At 41.7% G+C, this 26,595-nt stretch overlaps 1 protein-coding gene across 3 annotated transcripts in view; it reads left to right on the top strand.

Moving 5' to 3' along the window:
* PIKFYVE (phosphoinositide kinase, FYVE-type zinc finger containing) overlaps positions 1-26,595 on the top strand; it is a 63,623-nt gene that overhangs the window by 6,366 nt on the left and 30,662 nt on the right. The window contains exons 1-11 of one of the 3 annotated variants that reach the window (XM_054277904.1): positions 2,608-2,698; positions 3,456-3,574; positions 6,243-6,414; positions 7,106-7,313; positions 9,700-9,789; positions 12,607-12,745; positions 15,346-15,503; positions 17,506-17,617; positions 19,318-19,465; positions 19,955-20,122; positions 25,414-25,476. In XM_054277904.1, the coding sequence (XP_054133879.1) occupies positions 2,680-2,698; positions 3,456-3,574; positions 6,243-6,414; positions 7,106-7,313; positions 9,700-9,789; positions 12,607-12,745; positions 15,346-15,503; positions 17,506-17,617; positions 19,318-19,465; positions 19,955-20,122; positions 25,414-25,476 (1,396 nt within the window). In that variant the 5' untranslated portion in view covers positions 2,608-2,679. Of the gene's footprint in view, positions 1-2,607; positions 2,699-3,455; positions 3,575-6,242; positions 6,415-7,105; positions 7,314-9,699; positions 9,790-12,606; positions 12,746-15,345; positions 15,504-17,505; positions 17,618-19,317; positions 19,466-19,954; positions 20,123-25,413; positions 25,477-26,595 lie in introns of those variants that run through there. The other 2 variants (XM_054277902.1, XM_054277903.1) reach the window with 2 other exon arrangements.

The following is a 26,595-nucleotide window of genomic DNA, read 5'->3' on the forward strand; positions in this document are numbered from 1 at the left end:
GAATTTTATTTCTGCTGTTGCAGCTGATGCTGGCCTGCACAAATAATCTTAGAAATTATTATTTTATCTAAATGGTGAAAAGCAGGAAAATAAGTGAAGGGATTTACTTAAACATCCAGATTGGTAAATTGGGTCACCCACTGACTTCAGTGACAGAGAGGTGTCTGAGTTAAGTTTTCTTGTAGCCCTGTGTCCGCAGGCCTGTAAATGTCTCTCCAGGCTTTGCCATTACTTAGATACTTAATAACATGGGCAAGTGTAGGCAGGAGAATATATAAGCGCTTCACAAAGGTCTCTCTAGCTTACTTAATCTTAAATAGTGTATCAAGTTAAGCAAACGGAAATGAATAAATAAATAAATAAAACTTTGCTTCTGGTGTCTCTAAATAGTGATGAAATGAAATTGCTCCTGAAGATGCTGACCCTCACCCCTCATCTGCCCATTAGCTTGTAGTGTCTGTGCAGCACATGTCATTGCTTGGGCCTGTGCTATCTGACAGCTGCAAGTGCAGAACAGCATGGAGGGATGGTGGGTGCTGGAGAACACTGTCTGGCAGCAGTTATGTAGGGTTCAGTTCTGTGCTTCCCTTCAGCTCTGCTTACACAAAAACATTGAAATAGCTCCTTACTGGCTTTTGTGAAAATAGGAGGAGCATTGGATGCCTGGCTGATGTCAGAGATGCTCTGAGGGTTGTGTGGCTGAAGAGCCAGTGCTGAGACTCTGCAATGGCTCCTGTGGCCTCTCTCTTGGGTAGTCTGTTGCATCTTTGTGTGCTGGTTGTGTTGGACTGCGTGTGCTGTGCTGTCAGATGAGGGCTTTCAAGGTGCTGGATTGAACCAAAATGGTCCAACAATGAGACTATTGTCACTGAGATAATGTCACAGCTTGCAAATCCTGTTTAAGGAGACCTGGAAATGCTGACTGCTGCAGAGGGAGCATGGGTAGTAAAAGCACTTCTAGCTTGTTACGCTGTCATGCAGGATAATGCTGTTAATGCTAGACAATTGCAGCAGACTGGCAGCGATCGGGAGTGGCAAAGGAGCTCAGCAGGAGCCAAGGAATGGCCAGTGATCATATAGGGCAAGAGGGCCTGAGGAAAGCATGTGGTACTTATTGGAAACCACTGTGGAGTGTGAATTACTACCACAGCATCTTTTCTAATCAAAAAGATTTTGGAACACGAAAATATGTGCTATAAAATGAAGTTAAGGGCAGTACTTTTTATGGCAGTGATTTCAGGAAGATGTGATGTTTGAACTGTGAAAGTGAATTGAATATGAAATTTTATGCTGTGGCAGCAAGTAATTAGAAAGCAATTTATGTTGTTTAATATTAGCAAAACTAGTATATCTGGCAGTTCTGTTTTTTAATTGTTGAAACTGTGTGAATCTCTACCTTTTGTGTAGTTCAGTATGGTCACTTCTCTTACAAACTGAAACTATAGGTTGCAACAAGGTAGTTCTTGTGGTGTTTTTGTTTTGTCATTCACTGTAAAATGAATGCTAAAATACTGTAGAGTTATGAAACTCTCTGAAAACATATTTCTATACTTTAGAGTTTTTCCTTAGTTTTTACCAAGGATCAGCAACCATAAATGCATATAGGAAGGATTATGTTTACTGTTGAAATAAGTTAACTGTTTTTTTGAGCTGTAGAAGTTAAAAATTAACTTATAATAATGCAGTTTGGATCAGGGGTACGAATTAACCTAAGATTGATACCTGGGAATTCTTTTTGAAGGATGGTGTTTTGGACAGTGTTTCCTTTACTGCAGGAATGTTCACTTCTTACTTTCTTGCTATACAGTGTTTTTGCTCAGAAAGGGACAAATCTCATTGTTGAGAAGGAAAAGAACCAGCTGAATTTTAATCTGGGAATCAATCAGTTTCTCTAGTATAAACAGGTTGGCCATGTGCTGCTACTGCTGATGGCCCACTTTTTCTCATGTGGGTGACATCGTTCTGACATTGTTTTATGGAACAGAGGAAAGGGCATTTAACTAACAAGAATCAGTGTGGAGTTACCTGTGGCATTTCCTCAGTGCTGTGTATGTTTGTTTTTGGAAGTCACTTGCCTGACCAGATTTATTGGTAGTTAGGCAGTAGATGTGATAATTCTTTGAATTGGAAGCAACATTCCTGGAAAGGAGATACTCTTGAATTCGGAGGAAGTACCAGGAAGTAAACGCAGCACAGATCTTGTGATAAAAGTAAGGAGGAGCCAGAGGTTTCTCTGGTATTATCAATGTCTTCCTGAAATATGAAGGTCCCCTTAATCACCCTAAAATACTGAACTTTGTACTGCCCCAAAGTCTGTTTGATTTTTAAAAAGAAATCCACTCCAAGTGGCCAGTTACAGAAATGGGTTTCTTTTCTTAAAAAGGAAAATGTGCATTCTTTGTTGTACATAGCAGCAAAACGTGGGCTGATTGACTAAGAATACCTCCTGAGAAGCTGAAGAGGAGGCATGGAATCCCACAGTTTGAGTCCCATTAAGGGAGGGCTTTGCTCTGCAGCACGCGGAGCAGTAGCGCAGCTGTCAGTGCACAGCAACGGTTAACGGGCTTCAGGCAGAGCTGTCAGCGTTCTGCTGACATCAGGGACAGCTCAGGCAGTAAACAGGGAGCAGCCATGTCTGCTCTTCCTGTGCTGGGGCAAGCTAGATAAAACACTAGTCAGATGGAGAGCAACGAAGCTGGTAAGAAACTTTAAACTATTCAGAAAGTTATTAATCTGGGAAAGAGACTCTGAAAATGTTTAAGGGTTTAGGTAAATAGAGAGCTGTGATTTCAAATCTTCCTGGGGAGAAGGAGCCTATTTGTCATTTGTTCAGCAATGATTCAAAGTAATTAACTGCATTGCATTTTTATTCAGGAAGTCTCTTTGCTATAGTTAATCAAGAATGACTGTACAAATTCTCAACAACCTGTTGTTTTTGTTAGAGAAAAACCAAACCAAACAAAAAACCCCAAACCTCTTGAAAATGTGAACTTCTGAATTACTGTTTTTAATAGGAACTGAGCAATAGAGTTCTGATTTTTTTGCTGTAGTATTTTTTAAATAAGTTCAGGTCAAAGCATTTACTTTTACTACTCCTAGAATGAGTGTGTGTATTGTAGCAATTATTTTGCAAGTATCCTAGAGGGCATTTTAAAAATGAGACCTCAGTGCTTTGTAACAGACTACTACAAGCTTCATCTAGTAGGTTGAAAATCACTTCTTTGAAAGATGTTTTCATTCTCAGAGAACTTAAATGGCTTCTTGTAAACACAGAGGGTGGTATTTAAAATGTCAGTCGCAGCAAACTGTCTGGCATCAAGGGCAAGGAGCCATACACGTTGTAACTTTGTACAATGTATCTATACGTGAATGTTTTTCCCTCTAATGGGGCTTTGTGTTGTGATGTGGGTGTTGATGTATGTGGAAGGAATGAATATTTCTCTCTTCCCTTCCAGACAATCGGAGGAAAGTAGAGCCGCCTCTTGGAGGTCATGATCCTCGAACTGCAGTTCAGTTAAGAAGCCTCAGCACTGTTTTAAAACGCCTCAAAGAAATCATGGAGGGGAAGAGCCAGGTACTTCTTTTGAAGGATTTGTAGGCCAAATCATCTAGAAAATTAACTCTTTACTAGGCTTTTCTGAGCTCTTTTTTAGATACATCATGGGGATTTTTTTTTTTCTGGATGTTTGAAGAATGAGCAAATAAACTCGAAAAGCATTGTGCGAATGCAGGGGAAACAATTTCATTTGATGCTGACTTTTGACTTGCCAAACATCTGTCATGCTGGGGAGGTGAATCATTGTGTTTACTTGGCTTCTTGTGCTTGGACCAGATGCTCTCTTTTTAGACTCCTTCCCACTTAAGTGTTACCCAGTCTAGTGAAAAAAAACCTCCTAATAGTTTTCTCCCCGGAAGGCTAACCATGGACAGGTGAAACACATTAACTGTCACAAATAGTAATGAGAATTCTTAGAGTGGTTTAAATCTACTACTTATTGTGGTACTGATTGGTCAGCAATATTTGCTTGAAAAGTGTGCCCTGTTAATTAATTTCAATTATAGACAAGAGTCTGGTGGTTGCTACTGACTTGCTGATTTTATCTCCATCTGCTGAGTTGGACCGTACCTTTAAGAAGAGGCTCTAGCTGAGGAAAGAATCCACCCCTATTTATAAGTGAGGGTATAAATAGCTATGTTTGTGGGCAAGACATGAGCAGGCAAAAGTACATTTGATTAAAAATTGGTAGAGGAAGGAAACAGCTTTTGGCTTGATAGCTTTTATAGGTAGACTTTGAGTAAACTTACTTAGCTTCCCGTGCTGTTCTGCTTGTAAGAATAATCTTGCTTTGATAGAAAGGGGCAAGATTTTTGAGAGTGAAGCAGAAGCCTTTCATTGCAGTAAGCAGGGCATTGAGTACACCCCTTACTAAAATTTCAGTTTGTGGCAACTTCTGAAGGCCCTAGAGATTTTCAGATGTATTTGAAGCTACTGGAGGAGTGCTGAAACAGACAGGATACAGCAGTAAATGAATATGACCAGGTCTTCTGGAAACAGTCTGTTAGTTGTCAGCATGCTGACTTCTGTTAAAAAGATAATGCATCACTGCCTTTGACTGCAGCCATGTTTTGCTTGAGTCACTTCAGGCAAAAGTTTGTTCCTGCTGTGGACTTGGCCTGCCTCTACAGGAGACCTCTTTACTTTTTGTGGGAAGCTTGTATCAGATTCTGGAAGGTGCTTTTCTAATGAGCCTCTACTGCTAAGGCATGCCAAACTTTGTTCTCAACCCTCCCTCATGGGCAAGAGCAGCCTGCAAGGAGAGCAGAGAGCTGGGAGGTGTGACCAGCAGTGACTGGGTTTCTGGACACAGTCACATGCAAGTGCGGCACAGCACTGGTGTCTGGAACAGCCTCTCTCTATGTGGTAGATCCAGAGACCTGGCTTATCATGCAGTGTTGCAACAAAAACTGTTATATGGCATCCCCTGCAGCTTTGCAGCAGTTCCTTGGCAAAGCTTTCCCTGCTTGAAGCTGTGTTTATCTTAAAGTTCAAGTTTCTCTAAAACACTAGACTGTCTTGAGCAGTCTTCAGCTTCTTTCTGTGTGGGTTTTCTTGCCTGAGGACAGCATGAAAGTGTTGTGTTGTTGATCATAACTGCTTTGGTCTCAAAATTGATGTACCAGCTATGTCAAACTTTAGTGTGTGAATATCCAAAAATAAACCCAATGGGGTTTTTTTGATTATGTGAAAACGAGAGGAGGGATCCCCTTTCTTTTGTGTGATTCCTCTCTTCTGTGATTGTTTTGAGGTAATACTTGCAGCAGTTTCTCTTCCTAAGAAAACCCTGGAGTATTCAGTCCCTCTGAAAAGGCTTTTTGCCAGAACTGAACTCTTGCCCAGGCAGGGCTGTCATGTGACCATTAGCAGTTGTGTCCATCCATGGGAGTTGCAGCTGGTGTGCTCAGAATCACAATTGAGAGTTTGTCTTCCTCTATAGCTTCTACAGCGATGGAAGTTTTAACTCTCTCTTTTTAAGATTGTTTTTCCTGTGGCTATACCAATGCTTTCAATTAATATATGTTGTTGTCTGCTGAATGTGAATTTCAGTTTTCTTCACATAGCAGTAAACCTGGAATTTTGAAACAGAATCAATCTGGGATAGGCTTTTCCAACTGTTTACTGAAATGTTGAAGAATTAGATCAAATAATAAAACTTTTTACGTGTATCTATAATCCTTTCAAAACATATCCCAATATTAGCTGTTGAAATTATCTTCCTGCAGTGATAATTTCTGGTAACTTGATTTACTCCTAGATAACAGCTTCAACTGATATGTGGTGGGGTTTTTTTTCTTCTCCTTTTAAAACTCTGCTAGCTGAGGATCTCTCATGGGCTTGGGGCAAATGAGAGGCGAGGGCAATTGCTACTTCATATATTTTTTTATTTTTGACTTCTGTCTACATCCTCTGGTAGTTTAATTCTGCTTTGCTTCCATTTTGGATCAAGGAGGCAAAGTCCTACTGGATTTATTCTCTTAATTCAGAGCTCTCAGCCTTCTGACTCCCTGTAAAACCACATGAAAAATCCTTTGTGTGCTTTTATGCAAGAGTGTGTGCACACGTGCACAGATATGTGGATATGAAATTTTCTTTTCCATAAGCATAGTCTACAAAGAGTCATGAAACTAAGCATGTTTTCTTATTTACAAAAGAAAAAGCTTTCATCTGCTGTCCTCTCTTGTAGGACAGTGACTTGAAGCAGTACTGGATGCCTGACAGCCAGTGCAAAGAATGTTACGACTGTAGTGAGAAATTCACCACTTTCCGAAGGAGGCACCACTGTCGACTTTGTGGGCAGATCTTTTGTAGTCGATGCTGCAATCAGGAAATCCCTGGAAAATTCATGGGCTACACAGGTAGGGTTTATTTACTGCGAAACAGAGCAGTCTCTGTGTGCTCAGCTCTGTTTGGTTTACTGCATCTGAGATCCTGACATCTTCTAGAAAATGCTGTACAGGTCTGTAGTGGGCCTAAAAACAAGAAAAAAGAATCACAGGACCTAATTCTACCAGTTTCTCTATGAAAGATGGGGGATTATGCCACGCCTGCTAATTTTTACCACACTACAAAGCAAATATGGACACTATTGAATAAGAGTGTCCAGTACAATAAAGTATGCCTGAGGAAAAACTGCTCTGAGTAACAGTAGTTTTAAAGTATGAGCTACATGTTTTAATTGAGGATTGGGGGAAAATCTTTCAAATACCAGTTACCAAATTCTAGACATCAGCTGGTGTGTCATATCTGACTGGCGGTTCTGCCATCATTTCAGTGGGCACGTGTCTTCTCCCTCCCTCTTCCTCTCCTTGTTTCTCTTCTCTCTCCTCTTTCACTGATCCTGTGTTAGGTATCATTTGCCTTGGAAAAACTCCCTGAGTGTGTAATTATCCAGGGTTTTGCCCTTTAAGAGAGTATGAGAATTAGACTTGCAAAGAGGTTTTGAAACAGAAAATCCTTCTGTTTGCACCACTATACACCTCTGATCCTGCAGGAACAGAGTTCTGTTTGTTCCTGTTCGCTCACACTCTCTGGTTCCCTTTTCCATAGGGGATCTCCGAGCCTGCACCTACTGCCGGAAAATAGCCTTAAGCTACGCACACTCCACAGACAGCAACTCCATTGGGGAAGACTTGAACGCGCTGTCGGATTCTGCGTGCTCTGTGTCCGTGCTGGATCCCGGCGAGCCACGCACGCCGGTGGGGAGCCGCAAAGCCAGCCGCAACATCTTCCTGGAGGAGGATCTCACCTGGCAAAGGTAAAGGCAGTGGCTGCATGCTGAGCTCTGCAATCTCAACTGTTCTCAGGCTGACGGCTGCCTAGACAAAAGCTGGTGGTTTCCACCTAGTAAACTTAGATTCCAGCTCCTGCAAAAAGAATCTAATTCTGTGCGTGCTTGTAATATTCTTCTCTTCACGTTGAAATGTGGAAACATTTCTAGTGAAGTTTTAATTTATTTGTAGTTCTTCCTTTATTGTACTGATTCAGTGATTTTATACCAGTGACAGAGCAGGCTTTTGTATTCAGAATTTAAAAAAACAGAACCAAAATCACACCATCTAACCACCACTGTGTTGAGAGCCAAGTCAGTGTAACACTGGTGCTTTACCTGTCATGTTTCAAATTAGGCAAGAGAATGTAAGAAATACTCTCTGTGTAGGTAAAAAGAAGTGATGGAAGTAACCACCTGTTTCAGATGAAGTGGGATTGAAAGGACAATAGAGAGGACCTCTAAAGATCCTCCAATTTCCTTTCGAAGTATATTTATTCCTATTGGTCTCAAATGAGAGGATCTTTATTTTTGGACCATAAGTAAAAGAACACTGTACTTCTCAAGTGCTATGCAAGTTATTTTTTGAATACCTTGGTTTAATTTAGTGTTGTGGGGAAGAAGAAATAGTCAGGTATGGTATTTGGTGCTCATTTCCCTAAAACAGAAGAACCGGCAGATGTGAAACTGCTGAGGAGGTCTTGAGTCAGAACCCTTGTTTATCTCAGTGGTAGTGCTAGTGACATATGCCCCATAGCAGCTCTTCTGATGGTATTTAAAAGAAAACCTGTCAAACCATTTACTATCTTTGGAAAATGCCCTGGCTCTTGCTTTGCATGTTGCTTTTCAGAATATGATGCTTCTGTCTGGAAGCATTTAAATTATCAGGTTTAGGCCTAAATAAATAAAAGTACTTCTCGTTTAATGTTATGGTCATTTAAAGTGTTAATGTAACAATGCATGAGATAAATACTACCAAATTTTGAATTGGGAAATAAGTAGATGTTCTCAGAATCTTCTCTTCAAATGTACAAAATACTAAAGGTATTGTTAGTTTTGTCTTCGGATGTGTTGTTAGTGCCTTTATAACGACAGTTCAGCAGCCTGTAGACATGAGCATGTAAAGAAAGAATCTTTATTTGTAGCACTCAAAATAATCCCTATTGTTGGAATACTCATAACTCATAACAGTCTTTTTGAGAGACACTGAGTAAATGTGGACCTCTTTTATGTGTGAGAGGAAGAGAGATTTGGGATTAGGTGGTTTATTGTTGCTTTAGCAGGATTAACATTTTCGTCAGTGCTTGTTGCACTTTGCAGTGGGTTGCAGTGCTTTTCTTAAATACTGTTTGGTAAGTTCCTGATTGATCTTAAGATATTTAAACTCAAGATACTGAATTTAAATGGTGCCACAATGGGAACTGGCAACTCACAACTTCATAATGGAGCAGAGGTTGTGTTCTAATAATGGCTTCTGCATGAGAAGTAGTTTGTTTCAAAAGAAAACCTGGCAGTTATCTCTTTCCAAAATAATGTATCTGAGATAAGATGCTGCAAAGCAGTGAGAAAAGCGTTTGGGGAGACTGATGGTGCATGTACTTGTCAGACGTGGCTCTGCTCTTCAAACAGGTGGAACACAGAGTTCCTGCTTTAACTTATTTGAAGGGCCATGTCCTTTAAAAGTGAAGGAATGGTGTACTCTGGATAAGTACAGCTACTCAGGCAAAGCTGCATTGCTTACAGTTTCTTATGAAGAGCATTTATCACACTAGGAGCATTTATTGTGCTAGAGCACAGCAGGGTGGCTGAATCAGTTGGCCTGTAGTGGCTTAGGTCTGATACAGTTTTGCCAACAGGAATTTCTTTAGATGGTTCTCAAACATCTGCTGTTCTCCCTCCTGGGGTGGAAACAGAAGGAGGGCTGAGATGATTTGGATCAGGTTAAACAATTACAGAAGGTTGTCAGGCTGTCTTGGCAAAAGCTGTCTAGCAGTAGCTATGGGTAGCATTGCTTGGATTGCAAAGATGGTATACTGGAGAGATTTAGTGCCAAAGTATCTATTAGCAACCTGTAGGAAAGGAGGATGTGTAAGAAAGGGAAATAAGGGAAGCAGGTGGGAAGGCAGGATAGTGCAGGAAGTAGGAATAGTCTGCATTGTTCAAGAGTTAAGTTTGGAAGGAGACAGGAGCACTGTCTTCCACATACCTTTGGCCTACAGATGGGGAAAGCTCTCTCTGTTCCCTTGCTTATTTTACAATCATGGGTGTGAGTGAGAGGTAACATGACAATTAGCTGCACTTTAATTACAGTTGTTCTGATGTGCTGGATGTCACAGATATCTCGAACATCTCTACCGTGCTCCTTTCCCTGCAGTTTGATTCACCCAGACTCTTCAGCTACCACGTTGTCTGCACGCCTTGGGTCTGTCCAGGAGGATGCAGGGAAGTCACCAGCTAGAAACAGGTAAACTAATAATTTCTGAGTATTTTCTGTTCTGGATATACTCCTAGCATACTCATGGCTGTAACACCTGGGTTTCCAGGCTCATTTTTACTGAAAGTGCTGTTTCATGTCTAAGATGGAATATCTCACTGCCCGTATGGAGTGGTAAGGAAGAACTATTTGTGTATGTATTCATATTAACAAATATATATTCATGTTAACTGCTTCTGAGGGCCTGTAGTTTGCTGCTGACTTGATCAAGCAGTAGTGGTGGTGAAGAGGACAGGAGGGGAAGGAAATAGCTAAGAAAAGTACAGTTCTGAGAAAGCTGAAGAAAAGGGAGTAACACATACTTGGTGATGGGAGACACAAAGACTCAGGTCAAGGAGGAGCAGAGTTTTTGTTTGTGAGCATCCCCATCTGCTTCCTTTGCTCTTCCATTAAGGATAATCTTGTTTAAATTACCAGGCTTCCTCAGGCTAAAATCCCTTCATAGATCTTTATGCAAGAGTGTTGGGATGAACTTGAAAGTGTTCATGAGGGCTTTAGTGTAGTTTGTGAGTACTTGAGCTTAATCCCACTAAATAGGCTGGTATTAGAAGTACAAGTAGCTCCCACTTCACAGTGCTTCTGCTATGGTGCTGGTTGTAATGCTTCCCTTATGGTTTAATTAAGGAAATGAAGGTAAGGCAGAGAGGTGAGGAACAGAGCAAAGATAATCCAGACTTCAAAACTGGAATTGGGACATTCAGCAATTTCTTTGCATTGGTGTTAGAGGAATACATCATGTTTAGCAGTTTGGAGGGATCTGGCAGGACCAGTGAAGACAGGGGAACTCGGTTGAGAAGGACGCTGGGTGTGCCTTTTGGAGAATGGTCTGCTTGCAGCCTTTATCCTTCTGGGTGATGGAAATGGTTAGGAGGAGATGCACACTGACTGTACATCTGAGACCCAAAGATCTCACCTGGGGGAGTAAAATACTGGTGAATAAATGAGTACCAAGAATAAATATTGGGCAAACATGGCAAGGAGTCCAGAATTAAAAGTGCAATGCTAAATAACTGCTGCAATGTCAAGAAATGTCTGAAACCTTGAGGATGGTCTCCTGCCTCCTGTTTGACTATACTCCTATTTTAAAAGGCTTTTGCTGTTTGCTCAAATATGTACTAGTAGGATGGTTCTAATCTTGATCTGGCAGGCCCAGATTGCTTATTAGTGAAATTAGTGAAATTTTAACTTTGGCTGTTCACCAAAAGTACTTGTTTGTTTGGACACGTGTAATGATGAGGTATAATGTATCTCTGTTAAAAATTCTGAACCTTTGGAAAACAAGCTGTTGACTTTGGGTTAAGTGATGTTAGTCTTTAGATCTTGTCAAAGCAGCTGTAGCCATTTCTTTGACAGAAGCTTTACTGTTCCTCTTTCTAGAGGAAATGAAGCAGAAAATATGCAGGTTGAGTGCATTTAGAGGCAGGTAACAGCAGTTACATATTGCTATTTGTTTTCCCTGTGGGTGGGAAATGTGTTATTTGTTCTCAATCTTGGTTTTTATGGGGGGCGGGGAAACCCCAGCAGAACAGTCCAATGTTGCAAGCAGGGTTCAAACTGCTCCCTTGCAGGTCCTTCTAAAGGATAAACATTTCCATGGCAAAATCTCCCTCTCTGTTTTTAAAATATATATATATATAATAAAGGCCTTGATATAATTGATGATGATAAAGACACAGTTGTGAAATCTCACTGTTCTAACTTGCTTACACCCAAATAAAAAATCCCTGCTGCTTACAGATATGTGGCACAGTTAAGGCAGCTGTTGCAAAATGATTGGCAGGAGTGATTAGTCATGGACTTCCATGTCAGCCTCATCTTGTGCATTAGGATGCTTTCTGTTGAGATGCATTACTCTGCAGTATAAAAACTGAAATAGGGTATCATTGCTTTTTTCATGCCTGGGCTGACCTGCATCATCCATGGGGAATTTTTGGGAATAATTATAGTATCTCTATTAGCCAGTATATGCAGAAATGTTTTCCATCCTCACTCCTTAGAGTGCTGTTAGCACTGATAGGTTACCCTGCAATTGCTGCTATATGATGAGAAGTTGCAGAGTGTTCAGTCTCAGGTCTAGTTGTGGGTTAATGGAGCAGAAGGTATCTGGAACTTGTTTGCATTTGTAACTACGCAATGATAATTGCAAAATGGTGTGTTTGTGCTGGGGTGCAATGCCAGCATTTCCTAACAGCTGTGCTGAGATAAGGGGGGTGCTCCATGTCACAGTACAAGGGGGATTGCCCACTGCAGTGACTCCAGCTTCAGAAAATGGTTTAGCTGCTCTGGGGTACAAGTGCTCAAACTTCAGACTCTGCAAGCTTTCAGCCATGTATTTGAGAGCTGAGAACAAGGAATTTTAAATGGGACAAGGATAGGAGGAAATCTCAGTGCTCTGTTTAGGGGATCAGGGTGTTGCCCACCCTTGCTGACATTTGTCTTGTCTCCAAACTGCTGGAGCTTCTAATTACTCATCATGCCATCCCTTCCCCAGTCAATTTAAATACAGACATGTATGAATTGGTGTGCCTAAACTTAATTCCAGCTGCTTCATGCAAGATTTTTACAGAGGTTTGTGCTTACCTTAGCAGTTCCAAAGCAATACACTTGCTTCCTAGGGAGCCTTTCTTCTGCTTTGACAAAGGAGGAAGCATTAAGCAGTCTGTGCTGACAAGAGTAAACAGTGTCCCAGGCTTGAGCTGGTTTTTAGTATGCTACAAGTTAAAGACCTGCTGTGGTGAAGCACCACACATGATGAATACTTAGTGGAATTGTTCTCTGTCCCTGCAGGTCAGCCAGCATCACTAACCTGTCTCTGGACCGCTCAGGGTCCCCCATGGTGCCTGCCTACGAGACCTCGGTCAGCCCCCAGGCCACTCGCACTCATATGAAGGCAGAGACCAGCGAGGATGAGCGCAAAATCCTTCTGGTACCTTGCACACTTCTCTTTGCCTTGCTCTGTGAAGTCAGTGGAGTTTGCCTTCCTCGTGTTTTGCCTCCCTTGTGCCATGCAGCCGGAGTATTTTGCTGCACTCTTACCTGGACCTCTCCTCTAGGGGGAGCAGAGATGGAGAATATTGATGCTGCTTTGGACATTACTGTCTTCCTGAAATAAATCATAGTTTCATGGGGTTTTTGTAGTCAAATGTTTACAACTTTAGTCTTGCTAAGTGTGGAGTTGATATGGTGGCTTTTTGAGTTAAACCTGTCGTGCTGGCAGCTGTAATGCAGTGACCTGTTTTTGTATTTCTTCAAGTTGAGATTTTGTCTTTCATAGGCCACGTAATCAGGAGCTTTAAATGGCTGCTTTGAAATAGTTACACCATGATGAATAAATTGAAGCCCTTATAGCTTACTGGGCCAAAACATAACTTGCCCCCTCTTTGTTTGCAGAATAAGTAAAAGATTTTGTAGAAGGTTATAATGAGATACTTTTTAAAAGAAAAGTCAATGTGTTCTGCTTAGTCCTATTATCCCTTCCCCCCTGAGGCAATGTTGTAGGTTGCAGTTACTGTATAAATTTCTAAACAGTAAAAAGCTGTTTCATTTCTTTGGGGAGGAAAGAAAGGGAAGTGTTTCCAACAAATAAGGCAGAGAAGTTGCAGAGAAGGGAAGGCAGTGTTTTTCACGCATTGAAAGATTCAAGATTGTGCCTCATTGCTACTTTAAAATCAGGCTCATTCTGTGTTACCAGGTTCTGCCTGCTGTCAGCAGTATGCATTCAAGTGTGCCTGAGGGTGTAGAAACACTAACTCCTGTTCAGTTGCAAAACTCCTTTCCTAGTTCCTGAGTAAATGGATAACCACCTGAAGGAGAAACATATTTAAGGCATGTTTTTTATACCACTCAGCTTCACAGATGTATGTTAATGCAGGAAAAAGGAAATTCACAGCTCTGTGAATGCAACTTGAAGCAAGATGTTCAAGTCTTGGTGCTCTTTGTCTTCACATTGTTTGAATTTTTTTTTTGGTCTGTTTTCTTTCTGGAGGAAGAAGAGGACTGGTACTATTTTGTTCATGTAAGAGTAGAAGACAGTGTCAATTAATGAAGGATTTTCTATGCATTCCTACTGTTTGTTTAATACCCTTACTGTGTGGAGTTGACCTTATGTCAGGAGTTAATTTAAAGCCTAACCTAGTCCATTCAGAAGACTAATGAACTTTGTTCATGAAATAAAGGTAGAGAAGGTTGTATGTACACTGGGATAAGCACACACTTCAGTGAACTAGAGGTCAAAATCCTTGAGTTGGAAAGATTTGCTTTGTTGTGCCAATTTCTTCAGTTTACTGTATTGACCAGTTCAAGACAGCTGAACTGTGGAGACTCCAGTTGCATCAAATTGTGTGATCCTATTGTGTTCTTGGTACTGATCCATTTGACTCCGTACCTGGTATGGAAGGGGAGCTGCTGGCATTGGTTTTAGGGCAATATCCAGAAGAGCCACTGCTGGAACTGAAAGCAGAAAGCCAGTCCAGCAGTAAAGTGGAGCATAACTCCTGGGCCTTAGGGCACCCTTTGGAAAATGCAATAATGTGACAGTTAATTGGAGAGCTGAAACCAGTTAAAATGTAATTAAAGTTCTGTTACACAAAAATAGAATAAATGAGGCATTTGGGGAAGTGAGCTGCAGCATCTCTTCTCCATACTGTGGGGTGGTGTGTTGCTTGGTCAAAATAGTTCCAGATCCCAGTTTCCACCTGCAGTAATGGCTTGTGCTGTGCTAATTGAGGGTACATACGGGAAAACAAAAGTGGCTAGGTGCAGGGAGACAGCTCAGTTTGGATGGAGCACACCCTACAGAAGAGGTGGCACACATGTTTAGCAGGCTCCAAAATAAGTTTTAGGTATAGACTGAAGTGTTCCAAGTAGTGAGGGTAAGAGATTCACAGATTCAAAAATGGTTAATTGTGTTGGGAGGAATACACATGTTTTTTTCTTAGTGGCCAAAGCTAACAATGCCTAAAAAAGCTTCATAAGCTAACAGTGCCTAAAAAAAGCTTCATAAAAGCTGGACAATACCAAACTGGATCCTCAATAAGCGACAGTATCCTAGCAGTGAACACTGCTGTGTAAAGTACTTGCTTTATATCTGGTCTTCATATTGGACTAATATGTTCACAATGCCTGGGTTGAGCACAGGTAATATAGAAAAACCTTCTTGCCAAGGATGATGTCCTCTGTGTTTGCATACACCTCCTGAGTTTAAGAGTGGGTGCAAGGGGACAGTAGTGAGGGCATAAATATTCTGCAGGCAGTACAAAAGGTTGCCTCATCAAAACCCCTGTATCTCTCACTTTGGTTTTTTTATTGTTCTCAACTGGATATGAATGGAAGGAAATAAGGAGCTGATTTTATGTCTGTTTGCTATTTCTGTTTGCACCTTTGCATAGGTTATGCTGAATGGCTTAGATTCTGTGCCTGTTTATGGAGGGCTTTTGATCCCGAAGCTGATCTGAAGGCCTGGGTTGATGCCCTTGGAACCAGTGCTGAGGTTAGACTGGTAATTAATTTGCACATCTCTCTGTCCAGGACTCAGTCCAGCTGAAAGATCTGTGGAAGAAAATCTGCCATCATAACAGTGGTATGGAATTTCAAGACCATCGCTACTGGCTGCGGACACATCCCAACTGCATTGTGGGAAAAGAGCTGGTCAACTGGCTCATGAGAAATGGGCACATAACCACGAGGTAACCCTCATGCTTTAGGACAACAGCTGTCCTCTGTGTGTATGAGAGGAGGTGGTGAGTTTGAGCTGATGTAGGGTACCTTACACTGCAGAGATGGGCCCTTTGCAGGGAGATGAGAGAGAAAACTCAAATCTCCCCTTTACTACCTGCCCCAGAGTAGGTTCCATTCTGACTCCATGTGCCCCCAAACAACAGGGCACAGGAGGCTGTCTGGTTTGGAAACCAGTATGGGAGGTAGCTGTGGGACAAGTATCACTCACATGGAGAACAGTGCATGTATTACAGAAACTGTCCAAAAGTGTTCACTGCTACTCCAAAGAGCAAGTGTGCCTCTGGGGTCAGCGATCACTAATAGTGTTTGACAGCTAAATTTTCAATGGAGCTGGCAGACTGTTATGGTTTAGGCCTGGCAAAGCCAGAGCCCCCATAAATATACCTTTTACCTGATATCTGCTGTGAGATGTGGCCAGGAAATAAGCAAAGCAGGCTCCAACTTAAACATAAAGAGAAGTTTATTAACTAAACTACACACACAATTACTAAACTACACACACAATTACTAAACTACACACACAAAGAAAAAAAAACACAAGGAGAATGAAAACTACACAGAAACACTTTCTTATCCTCCTCCCACCAAATTCCCAAGCACATTTACATTTCCAAAAATTATCCACACTTGGTCTGGCACCACCCTTTAGAAAAAAATCAAATCTTCAGCTCATAAGGGATAGACGGAGTCCTTCCTTGTGCCACCGACTTCTTGTCACAATCAGCAATCCGCCCGGAGTCTTGCTATCTCGTGACATCTCCTTTCCATGCCAAGATGCTCTCACCACCTGGCATGGGATGGGGCAGGGGCCTGCCTTCAGGGCCTTTTAAGGATGCCTCGTCTCGTTCCAAGCAGAGCACAGTCTCATCCCTGGGACCTTTGTCCCCCCCATCTCTTCTATACCCCCTGGGGCCGAGGGGTCTCAAAACCAAACTCTCTTGACTCCGAGCCTCCGCTTCCCCCTGCAATACAGCCTCTGCATCACCAGGAAAGAGTCCATGGATATACAACAAAAAAGAGTCCAGCAAAAACTGCCACTCCATCTTCCTCCATTCCTTCAACATCTCTCTTCTCCCTTTGCCAGACCCCCCTTTCTGGCCCGGTTTCTTCCTGCATCTTCAACTCCTATCCCTTTCCCGGGAAAGGCAATGTTCTGCAAAGCCTTCACTCTCCACAAGGGTTAAAAGCTCTCCCAGGCGGCCGGACTGCCCGCTGCACCCCCATCTCCAAAATGGGGGAGGGGGGATAAACAGGTCGCTCAATGCTACGCCACCCTTCCTCCGAACCCGGGCCTACCGTAGATGGGCCACGTGGCTCTCCCCTCCCCCAGCCCAGCCAGCAACTGGGCCGGGGGAGAGACTCCTTCACGCCAGAAATCCTTAGAGAGCTCCGAAGGACAAGAGCCCTGCTTTTAACCCCTTGGGTTCGTAGTCTCAAGAGGCGGATCCAAATGCCCCACTGGTCAAACTAGGTGCTCATCTTAAAATCCGACCACCCATTGGTAACCACAGCAAAACAACATATCCCAGATGTCCCATTTCCGGTCAAACCACGACACAGACTCTTAACCATGTAGGTGAATATAAACAATCTTGTGTGTTTAATTATATGATAATGGGATAAAATGGAGATGGTTCTTAAGTGTAGAGCAACAGTGCTCCCACAGAGATGGTCAGTATACATAACAATATTGGAGGAGCACAAACAACATGTCTTAATTGTATGCTGGACACCTCAGCTGAGTACTGGCAGTCTCTTTATTTAGCTCCATGCATGAATTAGGACAGTACTGTGCCTCACCACAGTACTGTAAATAGTGTCTGTTAAACATGGGAATGGAAAACCAGCAGGTCAAATAATGCATAGCAAATGACTCTTCCCTTTTGTAGTGTGCTTGTATCATATGTGTTTAGAGCAAAACATAGAAAACCATCTCTGTTATACTTCCAGGGTCCAGGCCATTGCAATAGGGCAGGCGCTGGTTGATGGACGTTGGCTGGAATGTGTCAGTCATCATGATCAGCTCTTCAGAGATGAGTATGCTCTCTACAGACCATTGCAGGTAAAAGGAGTGGGAAAGCTGAAAGATACTGTTCTTCTTGGATTTGGCTGTTGACTAGAATATTTTCTAATCCTGTTCTCAACAGCTGTAGTATGTTTTCTAAATCAGGTCTCCTGTACAGAAAGTAGGGGGCCAGGCCTTTTTCCTGAATAGGTTGAAGCCTGAGGAAATTCCACTTGCCCAGAAAGCTTTGGGGCTGTCCTCTGTGGAGAATGTGGTGCTGCCTAAAGTGAGGGAAAAGGGTCTTCAGAGCCAGGCCTCTCAAGGTGGACATCTGCCACAGAGGCCTCAAGGTGGCACAGTCTGTGCCTGTGGCAGCTATGTTGTCATGTGCAGAATCTAGAATCTGTGTGCACTTACTGGTGATGGAGACACATTGGTCATCCTCTGTTTCAAAATTCCTTAAAAAAATTCCAAATGGATATTTTAGATATATTGATAACCTTCTTCTGATCTCCAGTGATGGAGTAATGAGTAATTCAGTACCTTAGCCACATGATCCAAGTTTGGGATGGGATCTTTTTCATTCCTCCCAAACAGGACTAGTTACCTGAGGGGAGGCAGGAACTAGTGACCAGAGATTCTGTCCTACTGTACTTCACTGGAGTCAGACTTACTGAGGGGTAAGAGCAGTCACTGGCCTGAGAGATTGTATTGGGTTTTTTAGCTTGAACAAGATAGCTCTGTAGCCTCCCTTAACTGAAAACATTCAGTTTCACTTAAGAGCCTTTCATGTTCTTCAGCTTCTTACAATGGCGAATAGCTTAGCTGTCCCATGGGCTTCAGACAGAAAGCTTGCAGCCAGTAGCATTTGTCTTCCTCATGCATTTCAGTCATATGGACACAGTCACATGGCTTCCCTTGAGATTGCTCTGGGGTTCATCTGATAGCTCAGCTAGTCAGCTGTCTGTGTCCTGGTGAAAGCTTGCCCTTAACTAGCAAGTCCTTATGCATCCCTATTTGTGAGGTGCTTATATTATATGTTTAAAGTAAATTTTTGTGCTCATCAACTGGAAGCACTGTCTGATCTCAATTCTTCTGGACAAGAGTCTGGAAAAATGGCGTTGTTGACTCAGTTGCTTGCTGCACTCACTCATCATGCAGCCAAATGCATGATGATGATAACTTTGTTTTGAGGTGCCTGGAGGCATGAGGAAGGCTGATGGAAATTACTTAGGTAGTCTCCAGGTTCTCTGGCAATCTGGCCGGTCTTTGCTTTGACACAGTAGGCCCAGCTAGAGTCCATCTTGGATTGCAGCTCTTGGGGCTACATTGGTCACTTAAAGAATTGCTCCAGTAACTTAGAATTAGGCACCACCAAAAGCTGTGTGTTGGGTGAAGGATAAGGCTGTCACCCACCTTGGCTGCAGACAGCAAGCTTTCAAAGCTGCTTAACTGGATGTGATGACAGAAAATGTGCAGTATGATAAACTTCTCCTTTAGTGCCACTTAGTCACAATTTGTTTAGAAGTAGAGTGTAGGCAGAGACTGGGAATTGTAAACAAATACTTGTTTCTTGTCCCAAAGAGTTCCTACTTCACACGAAAGGGGATAACTCTATGACTAACTTGGCTCAGCCCAAGAGAGTATCCTGTGAGAGTATCCTGTGATTTTAAAATGCCTACCTGCATTTGTGGTAGGCTGCTTAATATTTCAGCAGAGCTGCACTTTAATAACTTTTTCCCTTCCTTGTCTTCTAGAGCACGGAGTTCTCAGAAACCCCATCTCCAGACAGTGACTCTGTAAACTCTGTAGAGGGCCACTCCGAGCCATCCTGGTTCAAAGACATCAAGTTTGATGACAGTGACAACGAGCAGATTGTTGATGAAGGGGAAGACAACTCAGCCAGTAAGTTTCACCTGAGTCTTGTTCTCACTGTGCCTTCTCCCCTGTTGTCCTCAGTCCTTCAGGACTTAGTTTAACCATGTCTTGCTTTATCTGTCTGTGTTTCTGTGTATGTGCTTGGGGCTGTAAGGATCTAAGAGAGCTATAGCCTGTCTAGTCTTCCACTTTCTCACAATCGATACAGTAGTTTGAATTTAGTGCAACTGTAAAACTTCATACTTCTAATGAAGGAGAGGCATGTAAATTGCTGCCTTCTGTTTCTCAGGCAGACTTCCGCTTGATTTGGGCCCTGTAGTAGTGCACTAAAGAATGTCCAGTATGTCAGCATGCCCACATGAAGACAAGATTAGAGCTATGAAAATACTGTATTCCTGTATTATTGCACACTGGTCTTTATGTATTAAAGACAATTTTTCTCCTCTCTGGTACCCTCATAATATCCATTTGAACCCTTCTCCTCCCTGTATCTTCCCCCTCACCCAACACTAAAAGACTCCGCCAGCCCTAGCAAGCGCACTTCAGTCAGCAGCTTCCAGTCCACAATGGACAGTGATTCGGCCGCCTCCATCAGCCTGAACGTGGAGCTGGACAACGTCAACTTCCATATCAAGAAGCACTCCAAGTACCCACATGTGCCCCCTCACCCTGCCGACCAAAAAGGTACGAGGTAGTCACCAGCTGGAGTTGCACATGATGGAGAGCTGGCCCTAATATTTCTGACTTACTTGGACACTGCTTACGTGGCTGTCTTACAGAGGGGAAAATATGATATTTAACTGGCACTTGCTTGCAGTTTTGATGTGCTCACCTCTGAGGAGGCTCAACAGACCTGTTGAAATGCCTTCTCTGCAGAGTGTGTAACTTCCCCTGTGACTTTCTCTTTGCCATTGAAGCAATGTCTCTTGCCCATGCATAATAGACAGACCCACCTATGTGTTCTGGCTAACTGGGGTGGAAAAATAATCCACACAAAAACCAGTTTGATACGTGACTCTACAGTTGGAGATGGAACTTAAAACAGCAATCAAGAAATAAAACCCCAAAGAACAAAAGAACAAGATTAACTTGGAAGAGTTCTGTGCTGATGTAAAATTGTACCTTAATAAGCTTACATTTTCCAGAAGAATCTTACTGATAAACAAGAAGGCCTAACTTAATCCATATACATAGTATTTCTTCAAAAGAGATCATCCACTTAAGTAGGAAGAAATCAAATACTTGGTGTTGAAGGCTGCTTTTGAAAGAATTTTCCCCTAAAGAAGTACTAAATTGAAAGACTCTATAAGCAACATCTTTATGGAAGAAATAATGTGCCTGCATGTTGACAACTGCATTCTCTAAATGATTCAAGGCCTGTCTGAAACTGGGGCTTGCCACTGGCTTGGGTCTAGTATATTTTAGTTGCTTTACATGTTGGGTAGTAGTGGCTGTCTTTGCTCTGCTTCCTTACATAACATTACATCAGCTTTGTAGATTTGTTTCTTTGGTGGCTTCTAAGTAGTTTCTTAATTACTGTTTCACCCCACCCTTTCAGTGTTTCTGACTTTAAAAGGTGATCCAATGTTAAATAATTTGCACTCCTAATTAATTCATTCTTCTATAAAGTCTAGCAGATCTTGTGTTACTATGAATCAGAATGGAACAGCAGGCTTGAGCTTGCATACAGATTGCATATTCTGAAATTGAAATGGCCTCTGAAGACAGTGAGGGAGGAGAAGCAGTCATAGCTGACTTTCCAAGTGTGCTAGACATGTGGGGCAGAATGAGACAAATTAGAGGGGACATTTATTGATGCCTACTGTAGCCACCTTTTGTTATTAGCTAAAAATATGCCTAGAAGGAAGGAATTTGAATTGCTTATTTTCTGCCAAAGAGAGAAGCAGAACAGTTTCAAAAGTTTGAATTGATGTCAGATGATCCAAAATTGGGAGTGGGTTATGAGCACTACTATCAGCACTACTACTGACACCAGCTCATTATTGGTTCCTTTCAATTTGTTTCCAGCTGATGCCCTAATCAAATGAAAAGCTAATGCATCTACAGGGAAGGAAAGCTGAGAGGCAGATATACCAAAGAATTCCTTTTTGGAAGGAGGGGTGCTGGATTAAGTGACCTTGAAACAGGCCCAGGTGTGCTGCAGTATCCAATGAATTTGCAGCTGTAGCAGGTTTCCTTACCAGTGTATGATGACAGTAAAGCAGGCATTAGTCAGTTTGGCTCTGCCAGATGTTAAAGGACTTGTAGAGTGTTTGTCTGATTTCAGACATATTTCACTCTTTATACAAGGAGCAGTATGTTATGAAGGGGAAATGTAAGAGAGCCTCTTGCTCTTGGAAATTGTTGACCAAGTCAAGGCTGTTTAGAGCCAGAACTCTTGTGAGTTCTTGTGAAAAAGTTTTTAATAGTGGAGAGCTCAGAGAAGATCAGCGGAAAAGGCAAGTGGTGAGGGGACTGAAAAGATCAAGACTTCTGCCTTTGAATTGTTTGTGCTGACAGCACTCTGATGTCTTTGGTGAATCTCTGCTGGTGTTTGGTATATGTTCCTGAAAATTGTGGTCTCTTAACCAGGTTATTCTGTAGGAGTGTAATTGGCAGTAGAAAACTGGTAACAATTTCTTCCAAGAGAATGGATTTCCCTTGAGGGGATAGTACCAGTAATAGGCCCAGAACTGGGATAGGGTGGAATTGTCATGAAAGTGCACTGTAGGTATCCTGCAGCTGTTTGAAAAATCTATATCTGCAAATACAGAGAAGTTAGTGAATCTTTTTTATTTTGTTTGTGAATTTTATCATTCTAGCATGAGAATCTCTGGAGAAAAGATCTAACCAGGGAACAAAAAATTAAAATGAGTGACAATATCTTGAATAGCAAGAAACACTTCTTGGCAATAGACAGACTGAAACTTTGTGGGTAGCGAGGAGGGACAAAACCCTACAGTGAATGCTGTAGTGCTTAGGGTAGTGAAATACTAAGGTAGTGAAATGACTTCTAAAACTTTATTCTGTAAATATTAAAGTCAGAGGTTTTATATAATAAAGTTAATATGAAGATTTTTACCTTGTTTTTCTGATTATCCTGGCTATATTAAAGAAAAGATGTCATCTAAGATGCTAGAATATCACAGTGAGTAGACAGCCAAAACTGGGCAGTTAAGCATTTGTGTAAAATGGATGGTTATTTTAAGGACAGAGTTCTGTAGTTAATCAGTGACATGAGGTGTTTGCCACTGTCAGCATCAGTAACTTCCCTGTGACTCTTATGGACACGCTTACTTAGCTTGATTGTGTTGGAGTTGCCTCTTGTCCTTAGACTAGGTGACAGTGACTTGATTTCCTTTGAAATAATGAAGTGAAACTGAAGATCCCACCTTCCTTTTGAAGCTGTAATTTAGTTTCCTTAGAACTGTGTAAATTCCAGTAATTGCATTGTGGAGAGAACTGACAATAGAAAACACCAAGTGTTGGAAGTTCAGGTCAGCTTTGATCTAAGCAATTTGTGGGTTTCTCAAATGATTAAGGAATATGCAATTTCCCAGAGTCACAGAGGTCAGCTGCTTTGAAGCAAGGGCCATGATGTATCCACCAGCTGTGATTTAGCACAGAGTGGTTTGTGTATACTCTAATGGCAGAACTTCTTGTGGTGTTACAGGCTGACTAACTCTGGTGTGTTTCCATGAAATGTGGGTGACTCCAAGTTAGCTGAGAATAGTGATTCATGTATAGTATCATCTGCTTAAAGACATAGTATGTATCAGAAGGGGAAACGAAGTAAGATTATTTTCTGCACTTAAATTGGGAGAAGAGATTACATGATAAATTTTATATATGGGATTTAGTTGCTGTTTTTTGAAGAGATTCAGTTAACAACATGCAAAATTTTATTTTATAAACATCCTTCCAGACAGATATTTGTGATCATGGTACCAGGTATTTTGGGTATCTTTGATGCTTGAAATTAGTTAGGAGGGGGAAAAAGAAGATGATTTGAGTAACCATATGCAATTCCTTTTTAGTGTTGCTTGCCAAGGCTCAGTGTGCTGTTCCCAGGAGCCCTTTTGGTTCTTCTTTTGAGAAGGTGCTTGGGTTTTCAGGTTATAAAATAAGCTACAGGACCATTTCCCCATCCCCCTTTCTCATTTAGTGGAGCATGGTGCATGTAGGGGTGATGTGAGGTAAGAAATGTGCGTATTTGCCACCATAAACCATCTCAGACTCACACTTATGAGTGTGTTATCTGTCTGGGCTAAGAAGGGGCATGGTATCTTACCTTGACAGAAACTTCCCCTGGGAACCAATTCGAAGTGAAGTTATGGGAGCTGAAGTTGTATTGAAAAGAATAATAGAGTGGTTTGGCTTGTAAGGGACCTTAAAGATCACCTAGATGGAAGAACTTAAAAAATTACAAATCTAGAAGGGACTTGGAGGTGCTACCTGTGTCTGTCCAGAGCATAACTAAGGTTAGGTTTCTGCTGGGGATAACTTGTGCTTTGGCTTGCCTGTCAGGGGTCTGTGCCAGACCTAATTTAAGTGTGTTTACAGTAAGAACTGATGCCCTGAGGCTGTTGCAAGAGGGAGAGGGATGGAGGTGCTAGTATACATGCCCTTGTGTAAGTAGAGCATGATGTGGCTTTCTCTAGATAGTCAGTGAGTGAATGAATGCTGAGGGTGGGCCAGCTTTTATCAAGCAGTAATTTATTGTAATGCTGAACTCTAAAACTTAGCAAGAGATGAAAAGCAATTCAAATAACCAGGAATCTACGAAGGAGGCTTGTAACTTCTCTTTGGTACACTTATCCTCTATTGAGTATCAATTTGCAAACAAGCTCAGGTATTTAAAATGGTGGCATGAAAGGGGTCTCCTGAGTGCTGCTGCTCAGAGCCTTGTGATTGTTTAAGTCCTGTCAGCTTTCTGTTGCTTTCTGTTGGTGTCTGAAAGCAGCCTGGCTTTGTGTTCTGTTTGTGATGAGTCTGGAGCATTGTCAGGAAAGGTGATAAAGAGTTGGCTTTGGGCTCAGGTAGTTGTACTGTATAAGCAGTTGGGCTACTGCTCTTGTTTTCTCATTATAGAATCCCTTTTTGTATAAGTGAGGAGCCAATTAAGGGCACAACAGCAAATGGCTTCTAGAGAAAACAAGCTTTTTGTCTGCATGAAGCATCAAGGTCTAGCAAGCTAAATGAGGGTAGTAGGTGTAGCTTCAACCTATTTCACAGATATCACAGAATGTTCTGAGTTAGAAGGGACCCATCAAATCCAACTCTAAGTGAATGGTGCATACAGGGATTGAATCCACCACCTTGACATTATTAGCACAGGCTCTATCTATATTTCCCACATGTATAGTAATCTGTCTCTTGCTCTGCTTTGTTTCTGGGAGTCCATCTCTGTCAGCATGGATTCCTCAAAACACTTTGACCTGTTCTGGACTTGAGACTTTCAGCTCTTGAAAGGAAGACTGTCTTGTTTCTGCACTGTATATGACAAACCTTATGGCTGGTCTCTCCCTCAGTCTGAGATGGTTCAATGGAGTGGGTGACCAAAATGGTTTCTGAAGCTGCATTTTTAGACCCGAGTGAGGAGGCCATTCCCGTGGTGTCTGATCACATCTTAACACACTTGTATTCAGGTCTAGAAAAGGGTGGTCCATGTCAGTTGGAAAATGCGTTCTTAGTTCAGTCTTGGCTCATGTCTACTTTGTTTGTTTTGTTTCTTCACGTTAGTAAGCACTGTTTTCTTGTCATGGTAGAATTTTTGATAGAACAAGAATGAGATGATATTCTTGTCTTAACCACTCACCAAGCTGTTGCTAAACTGGTGACTAAACACTTGGATGAGTAATGCTGCTTCTTCTGGTGTGGGCGTGTACATTGTAATTATATGGCCACACCAGTGTAACCTGTCTTTTTTTTTTTTCTTTGGTCTCCACCTATATCCCTCTTCTCTCTTCTTTCAGAGTACTTGAATCCTGAAAACGGAGGGCAGCAGATGTTCTCTATAAGTGACGCTTTTATTAAAGGTAAGGAAAAACTTCAATTGCTGCTGTTGTGTGTTTTATAATGATGGAAATTCCTTAATACTCCTCTAATAAAGCACTGACTCTTTCAAAATATTTACTCGACAGTAAATCTGAGCTTATTTGTGGCAAAACTGACTTATAAACTATACTTTGACTTTTTTGAATCCACTTTCAAGCTTAAATTTCTTTCACTTCTCAGATTCTTGCTTTCAAAAAGACTCAATGAAAAGCTTTCATTTTTTTTAAAAAGTGAGTGTAAGTGGCAAGTGTGTTCACAGTTTCTACACCAACAAATTTATGTAACTGATTTTTAATTTCCTGTGCAAGCAAATGAAGATGTGATACAATTAATTGCACTGCTTCTGCAGAGTAGCTTAAAGCTTCCTCTCTTAAATCTTTCTGGGTTTCTTGTCATCACCACCATAGTCACTGCCTCTGAAATGAAAGGCCATTGCATGCACTTATGAGTTGTTAAACCCACGTGCTTTCCGGTATCATGGCCAGATGCGCTTGTGGGCTTTTTTCTTCTTCCCAGTTAATGCTATTGATTTTGGTGCCCTCAGAAGAGGAGGAAATAAGGGAGAAACCCCAGTGTCTGTCTAGCCTGAAAAATAGTCTTGGATTAAACTGGTGTTTGGTTTTTAGCTGAGCTTTTGCAGAAGGAAGGAGGAAATCAATGTAGGTACTATTAATTTTCTACACAGCTAATTTTGTACATGAAGCATCTGGAAGAAGTTAGTTGTTATTTTTTAGGAGACTTTTTCTTCAGTTGTCCTCCTTGGTTTGCTATTGTCTAAAGATTTTGCTTAACACTGAGGAGTTTTAAGCTTGATCTCTGAAGGCTTACATACTTGCTTGATGAACATTTATACACTACTAGTATAAATGACTTATCGTCAGCCAACGTGGAAGTTTATAATTTGCCTCTATAATATCATAATAACCGTGCAGAAAATAACCTAGTAACTCTTTCAAAGCACAGACTGTGCTTAAGTAACCTCTAATTTTGGTACTGCAAAACAGAGAACAGTTCTAAGGAGTTACTACACAATATAGTAATTGAAAGTGTCAGTTCCCCTCATACTGAGGACCATGACACTACCTTAAACTCAGTAATTA

This window comes from Melozone crissalis, unplaced genomic scaffold (genome assembly GCF_028551555.1).
Source record: "Melozone crissalis strain CALT ecotype California unplaced genomic scaffold, PUWL_Pcris_2 ptg000023l_1, whole genome shotgun sequence".
Classification (NCBI taxonomy): Eukaryota; Metazoa; Chordata; class Aves; order Passeriformes; family Passerellidae; genus Melozone; species Melozone crissalis.